The 20,618-nt window shown below is 44.6% G+C and overlaps 1 protein-coding gene across 14 annotated transcripts in view; it reads right to left on the bottom strand.

Moving 5' to 3' along the window:
- The window catches only part of p38b (p38b MAP kinase), a 434,540-nt gene that overhangs the window by 359,139 nt on the left and 54,783 nt on the right, over positions 1-20,618 (bottom strand). For 7 of the 14 annotated variants that reach the window (XM_065454289.1, XM_065454290.1, XM_065454284.1 and 4 more), the window contains 2 exons: positions 19,737-19,866; positions 7,175-7,300 (listed from right to left, as the gene is read on the bottom strand). In XM_065454289.1, the coding sequence (XP_065310361.1) occupies positions 7,175-7,300; positions 19,737-19,866 (256 nt within the window). The remainder of the gene's footprint in view (positions 1-7,174; positions 7,301-19,736; positions 19,867-20,618) is intronic. The other 7 variants (XM_065454297.1, XM_065454295.1, XM_065454294.1 and 4 more) reach the window with 1 other exon arrangement.

Genomic DNA, 20,618 nt, shown 5'->3' with positions numbered 1-20,618 from the left:
ACTGTGTATGCAGCCCGGCAACATGGATCGGCGTCAGCGGACCCAGCCGCTCAAAAACGCACACATTTCACCGATGCAATGGGCCCCAGCACCACTATTACGATGCCACGCTCACGGCTGATGTTCTTCCACGTCTGTCAGTATGAAACTTTGTGTTACCGTAACGACGATGTTTGCCTTTTCGTGGTGTCGTGGCCACCCAATTCTTTCAAATGTGCCCACACTGTTCTGATGTACCTTTGGTGCGTTCTACTTCTTGGTGACGATGTTAAATCGAACCCTGGGCCTAAGACTAAGGCGCAAGAGGACAAATTAGACAATGTGGCTCTTGTGGTCCAATGTTTGGAAGCTAGCCATACTACAGTCTTGGAGTCATTGAATAAGATCCTAAACATTCATATCAGCCTCAAGAATGGCTTGGATGCCCCAACTAAGCGTGTCGTTGAATTGGAATCTAAAACTGAATTGGCGCCATCTGCACAGTTTGCGTTAACCCCAAACTTAAAATTGTCTAAAATGCAGGACAAAATTTATGATTTAGAAAACCGGTCTAGACAGTCTAATGTTCTTTTTTATAGAATCCATGATACAGACAATGAAACTTGCACGACTTCGGAGCAGCTCGTGAATGAATTTTGTTCCAGCAAACTTGGTGTCGTCACAACTTCAGTTGTGAGAGCGCATCGTTTGGGCCGTTTTTCTACAAGTAAGGCGAGACCAATCATTGCTAAATTTTACAATAATAAAGAAGTTGAATCTGTGCTAAGCAGTGGCAATCGTCGACACGAAAGCACAGCAACAATTTACGGCTTCTGTTAGGGCAGGTACTCCCGTGGCTGCCGAAACTTTCGCCGTGGCAATGGCCCTCGCTCACGCGGAACGCACGCAAAAGAGCGTCACCATAATAACAGATTCACAAGAAGCATGTCGCCTTTTTCTCAAGGGCCACGTGACCAAAACATGTCACTCAATAATACCGACGAAATTCGCCCATCATCACCGGATCCTATGGTGTCCAGGTCATACAGGCCTTGAGGGGAACGAACTGGCCGATTCGCTAGCCCGAGGTATTATTAACCGGGCCGACTTGACTGGGACGGTCCCAGGTAGCCACTGTAATGACCCCAATCCAATGAATGCCCGGGAGATTCTCGCTCATCAGCGTGAAACCAGAAAAAAGTACCCTCCCCCTCACCCACAACTCAGTGGAGAGGAAGCCGCCAGCTGGCGCAAAATTCAGACTGGGGTATTCCCCCACCTTAAATTACAGAATGCCATGTTCCCCACTCGCTACAGGCCCGACTGCCCGTGGTGCGGAGGCATACCAACACTACAACACATTACTTGGGATTGTGAATCACACCCGTTTGATAAAACACACCACACAATGGAGCAATGGGAGGCACAGCTAACCAGCTCAGACCTGGCGGGACAAGTCCTTCATAAGACAGGTCAAGCTGGCGGCCGAGGCCAGCGGGGCCCTGGACTAAAGGGTCTCCGACCACTGCACGTAAATCGTTTGTCAATAAAAGTTTCTCTCTCTCTCTCAGCATCGCTCGTGATTATTCTGAGGCCGTCTGACAAAAGCGCCGTCATCTCTGGCAATACGGGAAGTCTGCAAAAAAAAAGAAAGTGACCGCATTCGTCTCGCATTCAACAAGCTTCACATTAATAACGATACTTATGTATGAGACACTGAGGCTGCTCCCTTAGTATGTGTTTCACAGCATCCCACGCAAGAATTATGTTTGTCTGTCACTCCCTCAAACCAAACCCCAGCTTTCCATTTTCCTCAAAGATCGCCGTGTAATGCTTCCAAAACCATATATTTCCTTTACACTAACAGCAGAAGTGTTGTATCAAAGGATGTTGTTATCTCTTCACTAATCGACTCATGTATCACTTGTAGCGCTGACTGATCTTATTCTGATAATTCAATTTTTGTCAGCCAGACTCGTTTTAACATCTTTCAATGCAACAGACCGTACCGTTAAGGAGGTGCTGTACTCTTGGGGATAAGGGATGATTTGCTAATCGTGCCTGTGATGATTAGTTCTTTTCTTGAATGTGTATTGGTTTCTTTTAAGTACTGTCAAACTTATGTATTTATTCGTGCTGTTTACCGTCCTCCTAATATGAATGATGGTTTTTCGTCCGAATTTCATCGGATTCTGTGTGAAATATAACTGTACTTTACTTATATTTGGAGACTTCAACTTCCCTAGTATAAACTGGTTTTCACGATTCGTCACAGCAAGTGAAACCGAAGCTAACATGTTTCTTCAGTCATGTCTTGATTTTTCACTCGCACAACTTATTACCAATCCCACGCATCGCACATCGTGTACCGCCAACATTATAGATTTGATATTAACGAATAATCCCGAAATTTGTTCACACATTATTCATCTAGACGCATTTTGGATCATGACGTAATAACAGGACGCATTAGCGGTTCCTTTAACGAAAACTACTATTAAACAAATCAGGTGTTACAACAGAGCTAACTATGAAAAAAAAAATTCCGAATTAGATTATTTCACCACCCAGTTCATGAATCAATATTTATTGCACACTGTTGAGCAGAATTGGGATTTATTCAAGAGTAGTTTTAATAAACTTGTTGATGACTCCGTTTCACTTATGACCATCTGATGTAGCAGCAGTGCACCGTGGTTTAATCAGAAGTTGTGATGTATGAATAATAAGTAAAAGCAATTTTTCCGGCAGGCACTAAAAAAATGGCCTTCTAAGCGCGTGGGACAAGTATAAGAAATGCGACAAGGACTACCAGTCACTCCTAAAATCCATTCGGCGCCAGTTTTTCAATCACGACCTATCATCGTTAACCAAAAATCCTCATAAGTTCTGGCGCATCATAAATCCTACCTTTCATCCGGACATTTTGCTTGCCGACAGTAATGACGTCATAATTAATGAGTCTGAATGTGTTCAGGTTTTTAATGACACATTTTCATTAGTATTCACCAAGGAAGACATTACCTCATCCCCTGTCTTAAATACAATACATGACATTTGAATGCCTGAAATTGTGATTAATTAAATAGGTATCGTAGCTTTATTAAACAATCTTAAAATTACTAGTAGTTCGGATCACCTCGGCATTAACAATAAGATACTTAAGAGTACATCTCAAAGCATTTGCGCTGTGTTGTCCTGTTTGTTTTTGCAATCATTATCACACGGAATAGTTTCTAATGACTGGCGGATAGCCAAAGTAATACCTATATTTAAATCAGGTGAGCATTCCTCTCCACTGAACTATCGACCCATCTCGTTAACCAGCACCGTTTGCAAACTTCTTGAGCATATCGTTCACAGCCAAGTCGTTAACTACCACGAAGATCATACCATTATTTTCCATTATCAGCACGGTTTCCGCAAGGAATTTTCATGTGAAACTCAACAAGCTGGCTTCGTTAACGACTTACAATTATGACTTGACGCGGGCTTTCAGGGCGACGCAGTGTTTCTTGATTTTTCAAAGGCTTTTGATCGGGTTCCTCATCACAGACTTCTACTGAAATTAGCACAGCTTAACATCCACTCTATCGTGCTCACTTGGATTAAGGACTTTCTGTCATCTAGAACACAGTTCACCTCGGTTAATAATTCTAACTCCTCCTCTGCTTATGTGACATCTGGGGTACCACAAGGAAGTGTGCTCGGACCTTTGCTTTTTTTAATCTATATTAATGACCTACCTGCCTATGTAACATCTAGGATTCGACTTTTCGCTGATGACTGCGTAATTTACCGTATCATTACTAGTGACAGAGACCACCAATCCATACAATCTGATCTCAACACAGTAAGCTTATGGTGCTCATCCTGGTTAATGTCCAGGGTGTCTACCAAGTTGACATTTCCAAATTCCCTGAGTTTTCCAGGTTTTCCCTGAGTGCCTTTGCAAAATTCCCCGAGTGATGCAGAACTATGTTTTCTGTCAAGACGAGCTGAAACCATATCGCCCGATGCTGTCACTGTCAAGTAGGCATATGAAAAAAATTTTTAAAAATGACTTAGTCCAATTTGAATAATAAGGAGTAGTGTTTGTTATTCAAAAAGAGAATAGAAGGGAGGGGTTAGTAAAATGCACAGCAAATAAAATGTCTTCGAAAAAAATTGCTAATCGAGTCGGACATTCTCAAATACGAATAAAAAGGAGATGCATACAAAAGCAAATATTTTTGAACATGAGCTATTTCTATCAACTGATAGCAAGCTCAGTGGTACAAGGCCCGAACGTTGTCACAATTGAGATTTATTTATTTATTCATTTCCTCAAAGGTCTCTGTTGAGACATTACATGAGGGAGTGGGGAGTTGGTGACAAAGAGATACTACAAATTACAAAGGGATATTTCCGATGAGTCGCTTGAATGCAAGTGGGTCGATGATAGTGGCAACTTCGGCGGGCAGGCCATTCCAGTCTCGTGTTGTGCGCAGAAAAAATGATTGCTGAAAAGTAACGGTATGGGCTTGTGGGGGATATACTGTATTAGAGTGACTGGTGCGGGCAATGCGATGTGCTCTTCAACAGCTCTTAAGTCAAGCTCAACTGCCCTGACATACTCTCAGCCCGCGCAAGACACGTCAGTGTTTTGTTTCATTGTTTTAAAGAGTTTGTTTTGGTTTGGATGAGGAACACCTGCATCTCGGCATCAGCGAACACTTTGTTTTTTGAGCTCAAGCTCCTTCAAAACGGTGGCAGCACGCTTCCTTTCCCGTTCATTCATCAATGTGTAGGTCCTTTCTGTTCTTGTCCTCCTTCCGCCACTCATTTGCCCCCCGGACCACTTGAACCATCTTCTTGGTAAGTTGCACAGTCCACGTACAATTTTTCAAACTCCCTAGGGGCCGCGAAAACGTCAGAAAAATCGTCCAGTGGGAAAAAATAAATGCATGTCATTCACTGCCCTTAAGGGCTCAAACCGCCACAGGCACATTCGAAAACGTTCTGAAGGCCTGCCAGTACACGTATTAGGCATATCGGTGCTCGTACTGTGACAGGAAATACCGGGTGCACGCGTGTATAATTAAGGAATACATACTGTGCCCCATGGCAATAGCCCCTTCCCACGCTTGTTATGCTTCACTGCAATACTTTTGCGTATGCTTCACCAAGTAACATTTGTGTACAGAGCAGAAGCTGACTTTTGGGAACCGGAATTATGCAGTGCACCGTACTTTCCAAGCTTTTAAGCCACTCGCGAGAACCACAAAGGCAGAGTCGGTGCCATTGCAGACAGCAGCGAATTCTTTCAATAAAAAACACGGCATCCAACAGCAAGAAGCTTCATAGCAAACGTCGAAGCAGCTAGGCCTAGCGTTGCCGCTGTGGTGGCTACGGCTGCCAGCGGATCTGAGTGCGAGAGTGCCGGTTCAAGGCGGCAAGGTAATCAAAATGGCAGCGGTGGTGGCTTCGATTAATGCCATTTCAGACCTGCGATCACGGCAAAACCTCCGGAAAATCGGACGATGAAGAGTTCCTACGTTTGAGATTTCACACGTTCTAACACATTGACTCTATGGGGTATGGGTGGTGCCGCGAAGTCGTCCAAATTATCGGGAATCCGGGAAGTCAGTCATTGACTGTACACTGGCAACTCCTCCAGCCGACGACAGGGCGTAAAAGACGATTTATTACGATTCCTGTCAGTTGCTCGAGCCAGCATTACCTCGACTTTGGACCCATTCAATAAAATTACAGCTAATTTTCCCTGATAGAAGCACAAGTTCCCTGAGCTTTCCCCGAGTTTATCCAGACTACTCAATATCCCTGAGAATTCCTGGTTGGTAGACACCCTGATGTCATTAAACTTTTCTAAAACAAAACAGGTATCTTTCACTCATCGCACAGATAGCATTCGAACCACTTATATTCTTAACGAAAATATTGTAGAACTAACAACATACAAGTACCTTGGTGTGCACCTTCAGTTTGACCTATCACGCCATCACCATATCGACCTCAACCTAGCGTCTGCTAACCACTCACTTGGTCTTCTCAAACGTAACCTCAGACAAGCCCCTATGCACGTTAAAAAACTGGCTTATATAACTTTATTACTCCCTAAAATCGAATATGCTGCGGCCATCTCGGACCCTGAGCAAGCCTACGTTATCAATAACATCGAATCCTTGCAGAACCATGGTGTTCACTTCATATTTTCAGACTACTCACCCTTCACAAGTATTACAGCATTAAAAAAACATGCCGAACTGGAAGATTTGTCATATCGCCGCAAACTTGCTCGTTTAGCACTTTTCCATAGGCTTTATCACCACCCCTCCCTTCGAAGTGATTTGTTTCAGTCACCTCATGCCATCTTTCCACGCCGTGATCCTTCTTTCAAAATCGGTTTACGCCAATTCATTCATTCCCCGTACTATCATCGAATGGAATAATTTACCATCAGCCATCGCCACAGAAACTGACATCATAAAATTCCAAGAGTTTCTTCGCTGTGACGGAAATGTGTAAAGTTTGCTGTTTCTGTTTGTGTTCATTTTTCCTTTTTGTGTTATGCCTTATGTTTTATTGCACTTATTACTGAAATGTACCACATTTATTAGAAGCTGTATCGCGCCCCCCTATGTAATACCCTCTCCTGGAGGGCCTTTAGGAGTAAGGCGAATAAATAAAATAAATAAAAGAAGAAACAAGACAACCTACATGCAGTAAGGATAAGAGCGGACCTATTCAGGCTGGTACTTGCAAACAATTTATGCAGCCTTAGAACAGAGAGATGAAGATGATATAAAGGTAATGAATGAAACCATGACTAGGCTGGCTTCAGAAGCAGCAATTAAAGTGGGAGGCAACGCACCAAGGAAACCAGTAGGTAAGCTCTCCCAAGTAAGAATGCACCTAATAAAGAAAAGACAAAGAATGAAGTGTCAAACCCAAGAGACCAGATAGAATTCGCAGAGCTGTCAAAACTAATCATCAAGGAGAAAATAAGGGATATTCGAAATTATAATGTGAAAAAGACTGAGGAAAAGCAGTAATGAATGGATGCAGCCTTAAATCAGTGAGAAGAAAACTTGGCATCGGGCAAACCAATATGTATGCACTGAAAAATAAGCAGGGTAATATCATCAGCAATCTCGAAGATACAGTAAAAGAAGCGGAAGAATTCTATACTGACCAGTACAGTACACGGAGGAGTCAGGATACCTCCATTAGAAACAGTAATGAACAGGATACAGGAACTCCTCCTATAACTAGTGATGAGGTCGGAAGGGCCTTGCAACCAGGAAACGAGGAAGAGCAGCTGGAGAAGATGGAATAACAGTCGATTTATTCAAAGATGGAAGAGACATAATGCATGAAAAACTGGCGGCTCTTTATACAAAATGTCTATCGACTGCAACAGTCCCAGAAAACTGGAAGAATGCAAACATTATACTAATCCCCAAAAGGGAGACGTTAAGAAATAAAAAAAATTAGAGGCCCATTAGCTTACTCCCAGTATTATATAAATATTTACCAAATAATCTCCAATAGAATAAGGGCAACAGTGGACTTAAGTTAACCAAGGGAACAGGCTGGTTTCAGGAAGGGATACTATACAATGGATCATATTTATGTCATTAATCAGGGTACGGAGAAATCCGCAGAGTACAATAAGCCTCCCTATATGGCTTTCATAGATTACGAAAAGGCATTTAATTCAGTAAAGATACCAGCAGTCATAGAGGCATTACGTAATCAAGGAGTACAGACCACTTACGTAAATACCTTGGAAAATATCTACAGAGGTTCCACAGCTACCTTAACTCTACACAAGAAAAGCAGGAAGATACCTATAAAGAAAGGGGTCAGGCAGGGAGACACAATCTCTCCAATACTATTCACTGCGTGTTTGGAAGAAGTATTTAAGCTATTAAACTGGGAAGGCTCTTATGAGTAAGGATCAACGGCGAATGTCTCAGCAACATTCGGTTTTCTGATGACATTCTTCTATTCAGCAACAATGCAGACGAATTACAACAAATGATTGAGGACCTTAACCCTTTGACGGTTTTAGCCGTACATGTACGGCAGCAGTTTTCTGTCCCGCAAGGTCTTCGCCGTACGGGTACGGTTTCGACCCTCCGTTTGAAATTTCGCGCCATAATGACGATGCACGCTTACTGGGAGGTGCTGCCACCTCTTAGGTCTTACAAGAAGCATTTGAAATTTGTGCTACCTTCTTGGGGAGATAAACAGAACTGACTTCAAGCTTCAGCGCGTCGCGCAGACTGCGGCCACAGCCCTTTTGCGGTTTCGGTTTCGCCGCGTGATCGCAACGGAGGCGCGCGAAACGTCATTTTTCTCTTTGTCGGCACTCTCTTGCAAATGCTGTGGAAGTTGATTTCTATCTTGATTGGCGCTGCTCTTAGCTTGTTTATAACCGCCGCTCGCGAGGTATTCTCGCTCTCAGCGGCAACGCGCTTTCGCGGTTTCGGTTCCGCCGCAACGGAGGCGCGCGAAACGTGATTTTTATCTTTGTCGGCACGCTATCGCAGGGGCGGCGGAAGTTGATTTCTATCTTGATTGGCACCGCTCTTAGCTCGTTTATCACCGCCGCTCATGAGGTATTCTCGCTCTCTGCGGCTGCGCGGAGACTCGTGTTTCAAGGAGTACCACACTCTAAAATACTATTGAACATATTGCAGTTCTGAGCGATGCCGACACCAAAATACTGTTCCCTAATTTTTTTTACTATTTATTCCCGACTTTATACATCTTGTACATTCAATATCCGCAATAAAATCATTTGACCACCTGGGAAAGTTTTCTTCAAAATAATTCGACCCTCAAAGGGTTAACAGAGAGAGTGTGAGAGTGAGACTGAAGATTATTATGCAGAAGACAAAGATAATGATAAATAGCCGGGCAAGGGTAACAGGAGTTCAAAATTGCCAGTCAGCCTCTAGAGTCTGTCAAGGAGTACATTTACCTAGGTCAGTTAATCACTAGGAACTCCGATCATGAGAAGGAAATTCATAGAAGAATAAAAATGGGTTGGATCGCATATGGCAGAAATTGTCAGCTCCTCACAGGAAGCTTACCATTATCATTGAAAAGGAAGGTGCACAATCAGCGCATTTTACCAGTACTGACATATGGGGCAGAGACTTGGAGACTGACAAAGAAGCTTGAGAACAAGTTAAGGACCGCGCAAAGGGCGATGGAACGAAGATTGCTAGGCATAACATTAAGAGACAGAAAGAGAGCGGTTTGGATCAGAGAGCAAACAGGTATATACAATATTCTAAGTGACATCAAGGGAAAAAAATGGAGCTGGGCAGGTCATGTAATGCGCTAACTGGTTAGATAACCATTGGATCATTAGGGTTTCAGAATGGGTACCGAGAGAAGGGAAACGCAGTCGAGGACAGCAGAAGACTAGGTGGAGCGATGTAATTAGGAAATTCGCAGGCGCTAGTTGGAATCGGTTGGCGAAGGACATCGGTAATTGGAGATCACAGGGAGAGGCCTTCGTCCTGCAGTACACACAAAACAGGCTGATGATGATAATACGAAAGTGCTGCAGGTGTGCTGGACATGGGGCTTTCACTGTACTGCCACTTAGTTCTCAGTAGCACCACTGACAAACAGGGATTTGAGGCAATTTTTGGAGCAGCGGAATGTTAAATTTTGAGCTGTCTGGAGCATCTGAACAGACTTTGGAGCCCTTTGGAGCGAATAAATGCAAACTGCAGGACATATCTTAGCCACTTTTGAACACTTAAACAAGCATCATTTCAGAAAGTACCTGTTTGCTGCAAAACAATGCTGCTCCGCTTCTAAATACTAAAAAGCAAACCTAAGTTTGAGTATCGACTTAATATGAATGAAGACAACAAGCCTCCTATTCGCACAACCTGCTATAATTCATCTTGGGTACTAGGCGCAAACACACACAAGAAACAAGGAAGTAGACAGGACACAGCGCTACTTACAACTGCTTTATTCAGAGGCACACCACACACTCATATAGCCATCTTAGATGCAAGGAACACAATCAGATCAAGATTGATATGGAAGCGAACTGGTTAAATATTTCTTTTCAGCCATATATAAAGATATTGACGGGTCGCTGACGCACATGCTTCCTTTCTTTCTGATAAAGAAAGCTTCAATTACTTCCCAAGCTTTTGTATCTTTACTCTTTGCTAGAATCCACGCCCCTGGAAAACATGGCTCACAAGAGCGTGACAGACAGGACTTAATGTGCTTGGGTATGTTTGGCCCTTCTTTATCTTGCTCTACATTTCTTTCATGTTCCCTAATTCGGTCGTTAACACAGCACCCAGTTTGCCCTATGTAGGAGCAGCCGCATGAGAGGGAGATTTCGCACACAACACCTTTGATGCACTTCATAAACGGTTGCCCATGCTTGGTGCCGCATCCATTTTTATCTTCACGTATTCTTTCGATACGAGAACAAAGGCTTCCGAGCTTTTTGGGAGCTGAAAACACAAGCGGCACCCCATGTCTGCTAGCAACCTTCTTTAAATTGTAGGCCATCTTGTGTATACAGGGCCCCACCACAGGCCTCACAGCACCTCTTCTCAAGGGGGATCTTCCCCAGCTCTTACAGCCGCACTCTTCATTTTTTGTAGCAGGCTTTCAGCGACTTCCATCACAATCGAATCAGGGAATCCAGCTGAAGACAGCCTGGCCAATTGGCTATGGAAGCTAAACTGCATCCTGTGAGGGCACAATTTTCAGAGGGCAGATTTCAGGCAAGGTGAAGCAATCCCCATTTTTATTAACTTCGAATGGGCGGAGTCGTATGGCAGGAGCCCTCTTTTTGCACGAGGTGCATATGCCCAACAAATCTGATCCCCACAAAACTCAATATTTATATCTAGAAACTGTAGACAGTTACCCTCAGGCACTTCAATGGTGAATTGCAAGCCATTTCCATGTTGTCGGAACATGGATAAACTATCATGCACATTCTCTTTGAAGTTCAAACTTCCGTCCTTACTAAAAAATATAAAAAAATCATCCACGTATCTAAAAACTTTAAAAACGTGCCTAGCCAGTAAAACCTGATGTAAAACTTGATCCAGTTGTCAAAGAAAAATATTACACAACACTGGCGCGACACAGGATCCTATACACATGCCGACTTTCTGCAGAAAACACTGCTGGTCAAATGTAATAAAAGTCGATTGCAAGTAGAACTCTAAAAGGGTTAAAAAATCGCCAATAGAAATTCCCACATTGTTCTGAAAGGAAATGGGTTCGCTTTTTTCTATACACTCTTGGACTGCGGCAAATAGTGCCTTGTGAGGAACAGAGTAAAATAAAAGTCCACCCTGTCCACGAAAAAGGCACGCCCAACATCACATTGTGATTTTAGGAAGTCACAAACTTCATCAGATTTCTTTGTAAGAAATGGGTCGTGCACTTCAAGTGTACTCAAATGTTTCAACAAGCACTGGCTTAGAACTGGCTTCTTCTGCCACGACCCTTGTTTCCTTGCGACGTGAACGCCCCTGATCGCAGGACTTGAGAAGGCAGTTAACCCCTTCCAGAAGGCACGTCTCTTGTTCCTCTGATACGGCCTTGCTGGCAATTCGTCGATTGATGGCAAGCAGCTCATGTGGTGGCACTTGCGGTTCAAGTCGATACTTGGGTCCTTTTTCCAGAACAGATGACATCTCGTCAGGTAGGTGAATGTCCCCTTCAACCCCCAACCCACCACCACTCATTTCATTCTTCTTCTTACTTCTTTCCTGCAGCAATTTGACTAGCATGCACACCCAGAGCTGTTCAGTCATTCTCAAAGCTGACCGCTTAACGGACCGAAAATTCTTCTCAGCTAGCCAGGTAGGGTCTTGTTTTCGACAGGCGATGCATAGAAGATCATTTAGCAGGCGAGTATGACGGCAGAGTTCAGACCTGAGGATCCTACTTGTGTGCTTCACATGTCCCCAGGAGGGTAGAACTGGCCGGAAAAGAGCACTTACTTCAGCTGGTGCCAATCCATTCTTGATACAAAAAGCAATGTTCCTTGCGCGACAGGTATATGCGACAGCAGATAAAATCCACTGATCCATGAAACATGGAGATGTCACACATATAGAAAGGCCTACTGTATGCAAAATATAGCTTAAAAGGAGGTCTTGCTGGACGAGTTGGTCACGATTCATCTTGGGTACTAGGGGCGAAAACACAAGAAAGGAAGCATGTGCATCAGCGACCCGTCAATATCTTCATATATGGCTGAATCATCATCATCAGCCTGGTTACGCCCACTGCAGGGCAAAGGCCTCTCCAATACTTCTCCAACTAACCCGGCCATGCGCTAATCCCGGCCATGTTGTCCCTGCAAACTTCTTAATCTCATCCGCCCACCTAACTTTCTGCCGCCCCCTGCTACGCTTCCCTTCCCTTGGAATCTAGTCCGTAACCCTTAATGACCATCGGTTATCTTCCCTCCTCGATACATGTCCTTCCCATGCCCATTTCTTTTTCATGATTTCAACTAAGATGTCATTAAATCACGTTTGTTCCCTCACCCAATCTGCTCTTTTCTTATCCCTTAACGTTACACCCATCATTGTTCTTTCCATAGCTCGTTGCGTCGTCCTCAATTTAAGTAGAACCCTTTTCATAAGCCTGCAGGTTTCTGCCCCATACGTGAGTACTGGGAAGACACAGCTATTATACACTTTTCTCTTGAGGGATAATGGCAGCCTGCTGTTCATGATCTGAGAATGCCTGCCAAACGCACCCCAGCCCATTCATATTCTTCTGATTATTTCCGTCTCATGATCCGGATCCACAGTCCCTACCTGCCCTAAGTAGATGTATTCCCTTACCACTTCCAGTGCCTCGCTACCTATTGTAAATTGCTGTTCTCTTCCAATACTGTTAAACATTACTTTAGTTTTCTGCAGATTAATTTTTAGACCCACTCTTCCGCTTTGCCTCTCCAGGTCAGTGAGCATGCATTGCAATTGGTCCACTGAGTTACTAAGCAAGGCAATATCATCAGCGAATCGCAAGTTACTAAGGTATTCTCCATTAACTTTTATCCCCCATTTCTTCCCACTCCAGGTCTCTGAATACCTCGTGTAAACACGCTGTGAATAGCATTGGAGAGATCGTATCTCCCTGCCTGACGCCTTTCTTTATTGGGATTTTGTTGCTTTCTTTATGGAGGACTACGGTGGCTGTGGAGCCGCTATAGATATTATTATGATATCGTCGAGCGATGCTGAAGAAACGAGCCGCCGCGAGAACGACGACGAAGTGGGTCTGTGCCTTTGGCACGAGCGAGTGTCGGACTGGCGATCTGGCTCCAGTGTAAATAACCTGACCTGTATATAGCCTCTTTAATCTGTGTCTTTCCACACGTAACATACTGGTGGAGGTGCGGGGTCATCCCCGTACCTCAGTATTTTTACATACGGCTCGTCTACACCCTGATTCCGTAATGCCTCCATGACTGCTGCGATTTCGACAGAATCAAATGTTTTCTCGTAATCAATGAAAGCTATATATAAGGGTTGGTTATATTCCGCACATTTCTCTATCACCTGATATTCATAGTGTGAATATGGTCTATTGCTGAGTAGCCCTTACGGAATCCTGCCTGGTCCTTTGCTTGACAGAAGTCCAAGGTGTTCCTGATTCTATTTGCAATTATCTTAGTAAATAGTTCCTATGCAACTGACAGTAAGCTGATCACAAATGTCAAGTAAGCTGACTGATCAGCTTACTGATCACGAGCTTTACACGAAGCTTGCCAACATACTAAGGTTTCTCGCGAAAATGAAGCACCAGAGGGACTGAATCATGCCAAGCCTCCTGTGAGGACCGACCGACGCCAAAGCTTTTCAAGTCTTTGGCGTCCCCTTTCTTATGGATTAGGATTATATTAGCATTCTTCCAAGATTCCGGTACGCTCGAGGTCATGAGGCATTGTGTGTACAGGGTGGCCAGTTTCTCTAGAACCATTTGACCACCATCCTTCAACAAATCTGCTGTTACCTGATCCTCCCCAGCTGCCTTCCCCCTTTGCATATCTCCCAAGGCTTTCTTTACTTCTTCCGGCGTCACCTGTGGGATTTCGAATTCCTCTAGACTACTTTCTCTTCCATTATGGTCGTGGGTGCCACTGGTACTTTATAAATATAGAACTCCTCAGCCACTTGAACTATCTCATCCATATTAGTAATGATATTGCCGGCTTTGTCCCTTAACGGATACATCTGATTCTTGCCAATTCCTAGTTTCTTCTTCACTGCTTTTAGGCTTTCTCCATTCCTGAGAGCATGTTCAATTCTATCCATACTATACTTTCTCATGTCTGCTGTCTTACGCTTGTTGATTAACTTCGAAAGTTCTGCCAGTTCTAATCTAGATGTAGGGTTAGAGTATTTCATATACTGGCGTTTCTTAATCAGATCCTTCATCTCCTGCGATAGCTTACGGGTATCCTGTCTAACGGAGTTACCACCGACTTCTTAATGATGCCCATAAGATTGTCGCTCATTGCTTCATCACTGAGGTCCTCTTCCTGAGTTAATGCCGAATACCTGTTCTGTAGCTTGATCTGGAATTCCTTTATTTTCCCTCTTACCGCTAACTCATTGATCGGCTTCTTATGTACCAGTTTCTTCCATTCCTTCCTCAGGTCTAGGCTAATTCGAGTTCTTACCATCCTATGGTCACTGCAGCGCACCTTGCTGAGCCTGTCCACATCTTGTATAATGCCAGGGTTAGCACAGAGTATGAAGTCTATTTCATTTCTAGTCTCGCCGTTCGGGCTCCTCCACGTCCACTTTCGGCTATCTCGCTTTCAGAAGAAGGTATTCATTATCCGCATATTATTCTGTTCCGCAAACTCTACTAATAACTCTCCCCTGCTTTTCCTAGTGCCTATACCATATTCCCCCACTGCCTTGTCTCCAGCCAGCTTCTTGCCTAGCTTGGCATTGAAGTCGCCCATCAGTATAGTGTATTTCGTTTTCACTCTACCCATCACCGATTCCACGTCTTCATAGAAGCTTTCGACTTCCTGGTCATCATGACTGGATGGAGGGCCTTAGACCTGTACAACCTTCATTTTGTACCTCTTATTATGTTTCACAACAAGACCTGCCACCCTCTCGTTAATGCTACAGAATTCCTGTGTGTTACCAGCTATATTCTTATTAATCAGGAATCAGACTCCTAGTTCTTGTCTCTCCGTTAAGCCCCAGTAGCACGGGATGTGCCCACTTTTTAGCACTGTATATGCTTCATTTGTCCTCCTAACTTCACTGAGCCCTATTATTTCCCATTTACTGCCCTCTAATTCCTCCAATAGCACTGCTAGACTCGCCTCACTAAATAACATTCTAGCGTTAAACGTTGCCAGGTTCATATTCCAATGGCGGCCTGTCCGGAGCCAGGGATTCTTAGCACCCTCTGCTGCATCGCAGGTCTGACCGCCGCTGTGGTCAGTTGCTTCGCAGCTGCTGGGGACTGAGGGCCGGGGTTTGATTGTTGTGCTCATATAGGAGGTTATGGCCAAGTACTGCACCAGGGTGGCCAATCCTGCTCTGGTGAGGGAGTGCGTTACCGGTTCTGGTCACTGGGATCAGGCCACACTTTAGGCCTGTTTATGCAATTTTATCAACACAGAGATTTTTTTTTTTAATCCGGTGGAAAATTGCTGGCACCGGGATTCAAACCACGAACTTCTTGCACGCGAGGCGGGTGTTCTACCTCTACGCCACCGCTGCACCCTATGGCTGAAAACAAATATTTAACCAGTTCACTTCCACATCAATCTTGATATGATTATGTTCCTTGCATCCAAGACAACTATATAAGTGTGTCGTGGGCCTCCAAATAAAGCAGTTGTAAGTGGTGCTCTGTCCCGTCTCTTTCTTTGTTTCTTGTGTATGTTCGCGCCTAGTACCCAAGATGAACTGTGACCAACTCACCCAACAAGACATCCTTTTCTGCTATAATTCATTTACTTCCAATTGAGTGAAGCTGCTCAGACGTCGTTGCCTTTCACATGTTATAAATTTTTACTGACAGCTGCCAGCATAGCCATGTTTTGAGCAAGGCTATAGTTTGCATCAGCCAATAACGCCTGGCCAGACTCAATGTCATCCATGCTCTTCTGAGCCAAGCAAAGCTTGATGAGCCTCTCGTAATGCTCAACTACAGTCGAACCGACTTATAACAATATTCAAGTACCACAAAAATTCCATTGTTATAACTGATAATTATTATAACCAGGCTGCATGAAAAAATCAAAATACGATACGGGGATGGCAGAGCTAATGTGAGAAAACTATATAAGCAGGGAGGCCAGTGCCCCTCCCCACCACCTTCCTCCACGCGGCTGCTGATTGTGTTCACTTGCTTAACTACTTCCTGGGCGCTCCGATCGCATATAACAGGCCACGGCTGTCGGCGTTAAAGAATGGCACTGCTATAACAACTGCAAAGAGGTGTCACAGGTGGCAAGCGATATGCAAGCACCGCCAAGGCACCACTTTGGTGGCCCCAAAAGGGGCCTTTTAAAAATTGCGAGAAGGCTGCGGCGGCAGCCTGTAAGCTTGAGAAATCCAGAAGAAACACTGAAGAGAGATCACCACAAGCATCTCACCACGTACTTCTCACTGGCTTGCACGAGAAAAGCCTACGTCCAACAGCCAAGCATGCTTTACACGAAGCTTGCCAACATTCTAAGGTTTCTCACGAAAATGAAGCCCCGGAGGGACTGAATCATGCCAAGCCTCCTGTGAGGACAACGTTGAAGTAGCCTGCCCTACCGTGTCATCGCTGCCATCGTCGCCGTCACTGTCCAATGCAAGCACATTCGCAATGATCGTCTGATCGGTTAGAAGCATTTAGTTTCCAAATCTATAGCGAAGCGCTTTCTCTTCACCAGCAATGTCGTGCACTGCCGATAATAAGCGAGCGGATCAGCCATCTGCCATTTCAGCGGCGAGTCAAGCGAAGTTGAGAAACCACATGGCCAGGAACGACTTCGACACAACCAACAAAAACGAACTTGAGCGATTAAGCTGTTCGCAAAACTGCACTGAACGAGGAGCCAGCGAGCAACATGCGAGCAATTGCGGCGCAGTTGGTGCATCCATTTGTGTTTCGGAGGGTGGGGCAGCGTAGAGCTACAGGCGCAGCCCATCGCGTTCGGTGGAGTGGAAGGGCGACAGGAGAGAGCCGCATGGAGATGGCTATGAGCGCATGGCGGCTGTTGGAGCAGCAGCTCATCGTGCAGAGGCTCGAATTTCTTGTTTTTTCTTTATCTTTTCAAGGATTTCACATTTCACTACCTTTCGGCTCGGACACCCAGCAGCTAGACTTCATCGTTTTAACCGATAATGCGGCATCAGGGCATTGTAGTAAGCTGGTTATTTCACCATGGAAAACATACAAAAGTCGACGGTGCAGCAGCTTCTCATTGTTATAACCAATATTTTGGTGAAACCGGTATCGTTGTAAGTGGGTTTGACTGTACTGCTTCAGATGACACCCAGGCCTTCTTCAATGGTCTGCACTTCCTCATAAAGTACAAGCCTGTAATGATCAACTGGCTGGTTCACAAATGATGCCGAGTGATTATCAGATACCAATAATTCAGACATGCTCCATTATTCAGACTGCTTCCAAAAGGACTTCTTCTTGGGCAAGTTGGTGCTTATGTTTCCTAGGTATACGTTGTGGCGCAAAATATATTTCTTGAAAAGGGACAGAAGAAAGGAAGGCGCTTCACTGTCTTCACGACTGACTGCTTCACGGCACCATCACTGTTTCATAAAGTTAAATGTATCATGATGACCCATATTTCGGACACCTCAGGACATGCTGTTTAATAATTCGGTGTCCACTCGCATGCCAATTTGACTGGCGAGTTGAGTGGAAATAGCTATATTTTGCTTTTGATACATCGCTGGTATCACTGCGGCATAGTCATTGGCCATGTTGTCGGCACCTCCTCGAGAGCAAAACTAGCGAAGCCCAGGTGATCCAACCAAGAGTTAATGTATATGGCATATACAGTCACTCTAATCTAATCGACCATGCCCAAGCCGTAAGGCAAGCAATCCTCAGCAAGCAGCTCTAAAGCTGAATGCTCATGCTAGTGCCGAGGTGCTAGTTCTGTGTGTCCAGCATTTGTTAATCACATGTTCAATAGAGACACGGTCCCGCTGATTTTAAGTTGTTAAAGAGCTGCTGACTGCACCCTGGATGTCTGCACCAATGAGGACAGTGATTAAGTGATGCAACCGCTGATGCAACGACTGTGGCTAAAAAATAATGCTGTCATTTGGCTATTCCAGCATGATCTACTTCTGGGCAGCAATTTTGAAGCGATGCCTTCCGCTTGATTCTATATGGCGTCCTTATCACCCACCATTGCTGGTCAGCTTATCCTATCGATTAGGAAGGCAGAGTGCCACTCTTGCCCCTGATGAAGCGTGAAAAGGAGTGGCACGGAAAAGGCATTGCATAATATCGCGGCCTTGTTATGTTGCCAGGGGTTGAATATTCAGTGCATACAATGATTGTATCTGTGGCAACAGCATGAGAATGGCTGAGATACGGACTGACCAGAGCGTAGGCAAGCGTACATGTGCGCAGCAATGCGTTGACAAATTTGGGTCTTTGAGGATGATTCAGGGATTCTTTCACTTTCACAACATTTCGCCTGGCTAGCACCAGGCACATTGACCAACAACAGTGTTTCTGGCACACTGCAAAGAACACCGTCGCTTGTTGACACTGAGGCGTCTGATGCTAGTGGTAGGAAGTCTTGTGGAAGTATCCACGAAAGTGATCATCCGAGATATGACACTTTTTTAGCCACTTGTGGAATAAGGTCACTTGTCTGATGAATTGAAATATTTTGGACTTCTGACTATTCAGACTTCAAGGCAGTCCCCACTGGCACGAATTATCGGTTGCCGACATATAGATAATAGGTAGTTCAATTTATTAAGCCACTTTATTCATGCGCACCACGCATGTCTGGAGACCACTGTGGCCACACATTTTGCACAGTCTAACTTTGGTGCACTTCGGCACAGGAAATCTCATTTGGCACAAGAGTGGGAGCACGAAGTTTCTCCTATTGCATTTTCCAACAAAGCACTGCATACTTGAAGTATAAATTTATGCTGTATACATGCCAGGTTTACCCCTGCCACTATCAATATCCTTCACTACAACATACAAGATGCTTCACATATGAAACGCCCTGCGTATAAACAATTGTACTGCAGTAGAAGGTTGTGCTGTCTTGCAAGTGCATGCAGGGGCTAAACATACACTTCCATTGAGCCAGAAGCCAGTGCTCTATGCAATTTATGTGCAGTGCTGTAAAGAGCCTAATACTGTTGCGGGGAACCAACCTACACGAGTTTGTAACTTGGAGAGTTTAATCAGTAATTTTTCATAATTTTACTCCATAAAACCTCACAATTCCATGACTTCTCCAGGTGCTCAGAATTTCCACTTTTCCAGGTCGTATGAACCCTGTGACTGCAGCTACCAGTGGAATTTAAGGAAACTGTTAAAACTATAACCATTACCAAAACTGGCGGACATGTATCATCCAGAAGTTAGACCGAGTGCATGATTTTATTGTGCGATGATGCACAGAAGCACATGCCCATTTAATACTATCTGATCACTGTTGCATTCTGAGTCAGCAAAAACGGCCATCTCACATTTTCGTGGTCCATGTGCTTGAGGAGTCGCAGTTCTCTATAGGTGCGCTTGGCATGGATGGCAGACTGGAAGGGCCGTGACAACTTCTTGATGGCCACTTTGTGCTTGTGCTCCTTGTCAAATGCCGAACTGCACCAGAAATGTGTCACAGGCATGAAACAGTGGTTCCATACTACCCTTCACTGACATTTTCAACAACTCAACACAAAATGGAGTCCTTCCTGAAATGACTAAAGTCATGTCAACAACTGAACATGCATAGATAAGTACAGTACAGCAGCAGATTGCTAATGAGTTGACTAGCAAAGTAAACTATACTATATACAGTAAACTCTCAGTTGTACGAACATCAGTTTATCGAATATTTCAGAATAACAAACTTTTTAAAAATCCCCGGCAGTTTTCTTATAGATTCTATGCAAAAATGCTTCACTTAAACGAATTTCGGAACAGTCAATATTTCAGTTTAACAAACTCGCTCAGAGGACCAAGGCTTGCACTGCACTGCACTGCAGGCGCAACCGATGCCCGCCCTCATCAAACCGCCGCTCCAGTGGCAATGTAACGTCGCTGGCGCTACAGCGCCCCTGGGGCAAAGCGGTGGCATGGAAAACGAACGGCAACGAGGCATGGCCTCCAAGATTGCCCGCACAAAACGAGCAAGCATGTAATCTCGGAGGCCATGAACAAAGTAACATCGCTGGCGCTTACAACGCCGCCAGAGCAAAGTGGCGATCTGTCACACCACAAACCACATGGTGTTTTTTTCCGACCGGCTAGTCGTGGCATGGTCGTCGTCTCTTTTTTTCCCGTCTCGTCGGTTCCGGTGTGCACACAAACGACCCACGTGGTGTGTTTTTCAATAATATGTGCAAATTCCA

The sequence above is a fragment of the Dermacentor albipictus genome, chromosome 6 (assembly GCF_038994185.2).
Source record: "Dermacentor albipictus isolate Rhodes 1998 colony chromosome 6, USDA_Dalb.pri_finalv2, whole genome shotgun sequence".
Taxonomy (NCBI): domain Eukaryota; kingdom Metazoa; phylum Arthropoda; class Arachnida; order Ixodida; family Ixodidae; genus Dermacentor; species Dermacentor albipictus.
Note: the sequence above shows the minus strand (reverse complement) of the source record. Positions and strands in the feature narration are given on the sequence as shown.